This window comes from Lepidochelys kempii, chromosome 5 (genome assembly GCF_965140265.1).
Source record: "Lepidochelys kempii isolate rLepKem1 chromosome 5, rLepKem1.hap2, whole genome shotgun sequence".
Taxonomy (NCBI): domain Eukaryota; kingdom Metazoa; phylum Chordata; order Testudines; family Cheloniidae; genus Lepidochelys; species Lepidochelys kempii.
In genome coordinates this window covers 70,015,292-70,018,018 of record NC_133260.1, presented here as the reverse complement: position 1 = coordinate 70,018,018, position 2,727 = coordinate 70,015,292, and the positions used below count along the sequence as shown (strand labels likewise).

General features: G+C 49.7%; 1 protein-coding gene across 1 annotated transcript; it reads left to right on the top strand.

The window, feature by feature from the left end:
- Positions 1–206: 206 nt before the first annotated feature.
- LOC140911719 (uncharacterized) lies at positions 207–1,856 on the top strand. The gene is made up of 2 exons (XM_073345302.1): positions 207–1,071; positions 1,660–1,856. Exons 1-2 carry the CDS (start codon positions 666–668, stop codon positions 1,854–1,856), a joined length of 603 nt encoding a protein of 200 aa, XP_073201403.1. The 5' UTR covers positions 207–665.
- Positions 1,857–2,727: the final 871 nt, after the last annotated feature.

Genomic DNA, 2,727 nt, shown 5'->3' with positions numbered 1-2,727 from the left:
CATTTTTTCTGCTATAATAATTCTCACAGATGTTTGGGAAACAAAGATATTCCAGATATTGTGAATGACAGCTGAGCGAGTGACTACTGGCTTGGATCAGACATTTGCAATGTGCAGCTTCACAGAGTATTAGCCCTGGTCTACACTAGGACTTTAGGTCGAATTTAGCAGCGTTAAATCGATTTAAACCTGCACCCGTCTACACAATGAAGCCCTTTATTTCGACTTAAAGGGCTCTTAAAATCGATTTCCTTACTCCACCCCTGACAAGTGGATTAGCGCTTAAATCGACGTTGCCGGCTCGAATTTGGGGTACTGTGGACACAATTCGATGGTATTGGCCTCCGGGAGCTATCCCAGAGTGCTCCATTCTGACCGCTCTGGACAGCACTCTCAACTCAGATGCACTGGCCAGGTAGACAGGAAAAGAACCGCGAACTTTTGAATCTCATTTCCTGTTTGGCCAGCGTGGCAAGCTGCAGGTGACCATGCAGAGCTCATCAGCACAGGTGACCATGATGGAGTCCCAGAATCGCAAAAGAGCTCCAGCATGGACCGAACGGGAGGTACGGGATCTGATCGCTGTATGGGGAGAGGAATCCGTGCTATCAGAACTCCGTTCCAGTTTTTGAAATGCCAAAACCTTTGTGAAAATCTCCCAGGGCATGAAGGACAGAGGCCATAACAGGGACCCGAAGCAGTGCCGCGTGAAACTGAAGGAGCTGAGGCAAGCCTACCAGAAAACCAGAGAGGCGAACAGCCGCTCTGGGTCAGAGCCCCAAACATGCCGCTTCTATGATGAGCTGCATGCCATTTTAGGGGGTTCAGCCACCACTACCCCAGCCGTGTTGTTTGACTCCTTCAATGGAGATGGAGGCAATACAGAAGCAGGTTTTGGGGACGAAGAAGATGATGATGAGGAGGAGGTTGTAGATAGCTCACAGCAAGCAAGCGGAGAAACCGGTTTTCCCGACAGCCAGGAACTGTTTCTCACCCTAGACCTGGAGCCAGTACCCCCCGAACCCACCCAAGGCTGCCTCCTGGACCCAGCAGGCGGAGAAGGGACCTCTGGTGAGTGTACCTTTTAAAATGCTATACATGGTTTAAAAGCAAGCATGTGAAAGGATTACTTTGCCCTGGCATTTGTGGTTCTCCTAGATGTAGTCCTAAAGCCTTTGCAAAAGGTTTCTGGGGAGGGCAGCCTTATTTCGTCCTTCATGGTAGGACACTTTACCACTCCAGGCCAGTAACACGTACTCGGGAATCACTGTAGAACAAAGCATTGCAGTGTATGTTTGCTGGCATTCAACCAAAATCCGTTCTTTATCTCTCTGTGTTATCCTCAGGAGAGTGAGATATAATTCATGGTCACCTGGTTGAAATAGAGTGCTTTTCTTCAGGGGACACTCAGAGGAGCCCATTCCTGCTGGGCTGTTTGCCTGTGGCTAAACAGAAATGTTCCCCGCTGTTAGCCACAGGGAGGGGGGAAGGTTGAGGGGGTAGTCACGCGGTGGGAGGAGGCAAAATACGACCTTGTAACGAAAGCACATGTGCTATGTATGTAATGTTAACAGCAAGGTTTACCCTGAAAGAGTGTAGCGACTGTTTTATAAAATGTGTCTTTTTAAATACCGCTGTCCCTTTTTTTTTCTCCACCAGCTGCATGTGTTTCAATGATCACAGGATCTTCTCCTTCCCAGAGGCTAGTGAAGCTTAGAAAGAAAAAAAAACGCACTCGCGATGAAATGTTTTCCGAGCTCATGCTGTCCTCCCACACTGACAGAGCACAGACGAATGCGTGGAGGCAAATAATGTCAGAGTGCAGGAAAGCACAAAATGACCGGGAGGAGAGGTGAAGGGCTGAAGAGAGTAAGTGGCGGGCTGAAGACAGGGCTGAAGCTCAAATGTGGCAGCAGCGTGATGAGAGGAGGCAGGATTCAATGCTGAGGCTGCTGGCGGACCAAACCAGTATGCTCCAGTGTATGCTTGAGCTGCAGCAAAGGCAGCTGGAGCACAGACTGCCACTGCTGCCCCTCTGTAACCAACCGCCCTCCTCCCCAAGTTCCATAGCCTGCACACCCAGACGCCCAAGAACGTGGTGGGGGGGCCTCCGGCCAACCAGCCACTCCACCACAGAGGATTGCCCAAAAAAAAGAAGGCTGTCATTCAATAAATTTTAAAGTTGTAAACTTTTAAAGTGCTGTGCTTAAAGTGCTGTGTGGCATTTTCCTTCCCTCCTCCACCACCCCTCCTGGGATACCTTGATAGTCATCTCCCTATTTGTTTGATGAATGAATAACGAATGCATGACTGTGAAGCAGCAATGACTTTATTGCCTCTATTTGCAAGCAATGATTAAAGGGAGGAGGGGAGGGTGGTTAGCTTACAGGGAAGTAGAGTGAACCAAGGGGCGGGGGGTTTCATCAAGGAGAAACAAACAGAACTTTCACACCGTAGCCTGGCCAGTCATGAAACTGGTTTTCAAAGCTTCTGTGATGCGTACCGTGCCCTCCTGTGCTCTTCTAACCGCCCTGGTGTCTGGCTGCGCGTAACCAGCAGCTAGGCGATTTGCCTCAACCTCCCACCCCGCCATAAACGTCTCCCCCTTACTCTCACAGATATTGTGGAGCACACAGCAAGCAGTAATAACAGTGGGAATATTGGTTTCGCTAAGGTCTAAGCGAGTCAGTAAACTGCGCCCGCGAGCCTTTAAACGTCCAAATGCAC

Coding starts and splice junctions, on each gene's coding strand:
- LOC140911719 (XM_073345302.1), top strand. CDS start 666: ATGAAGGACAGAGGCCATAACAGGGACCCGAAGCAGTGCCGCGTGAAA. Junction 1,072..1,659: donor AGGCGGAGAAGGGACCTCTG/GTGAGTGTACCT, acceptor TTTCTCCACCAG/CTGCATGTGTTTCAATGATC.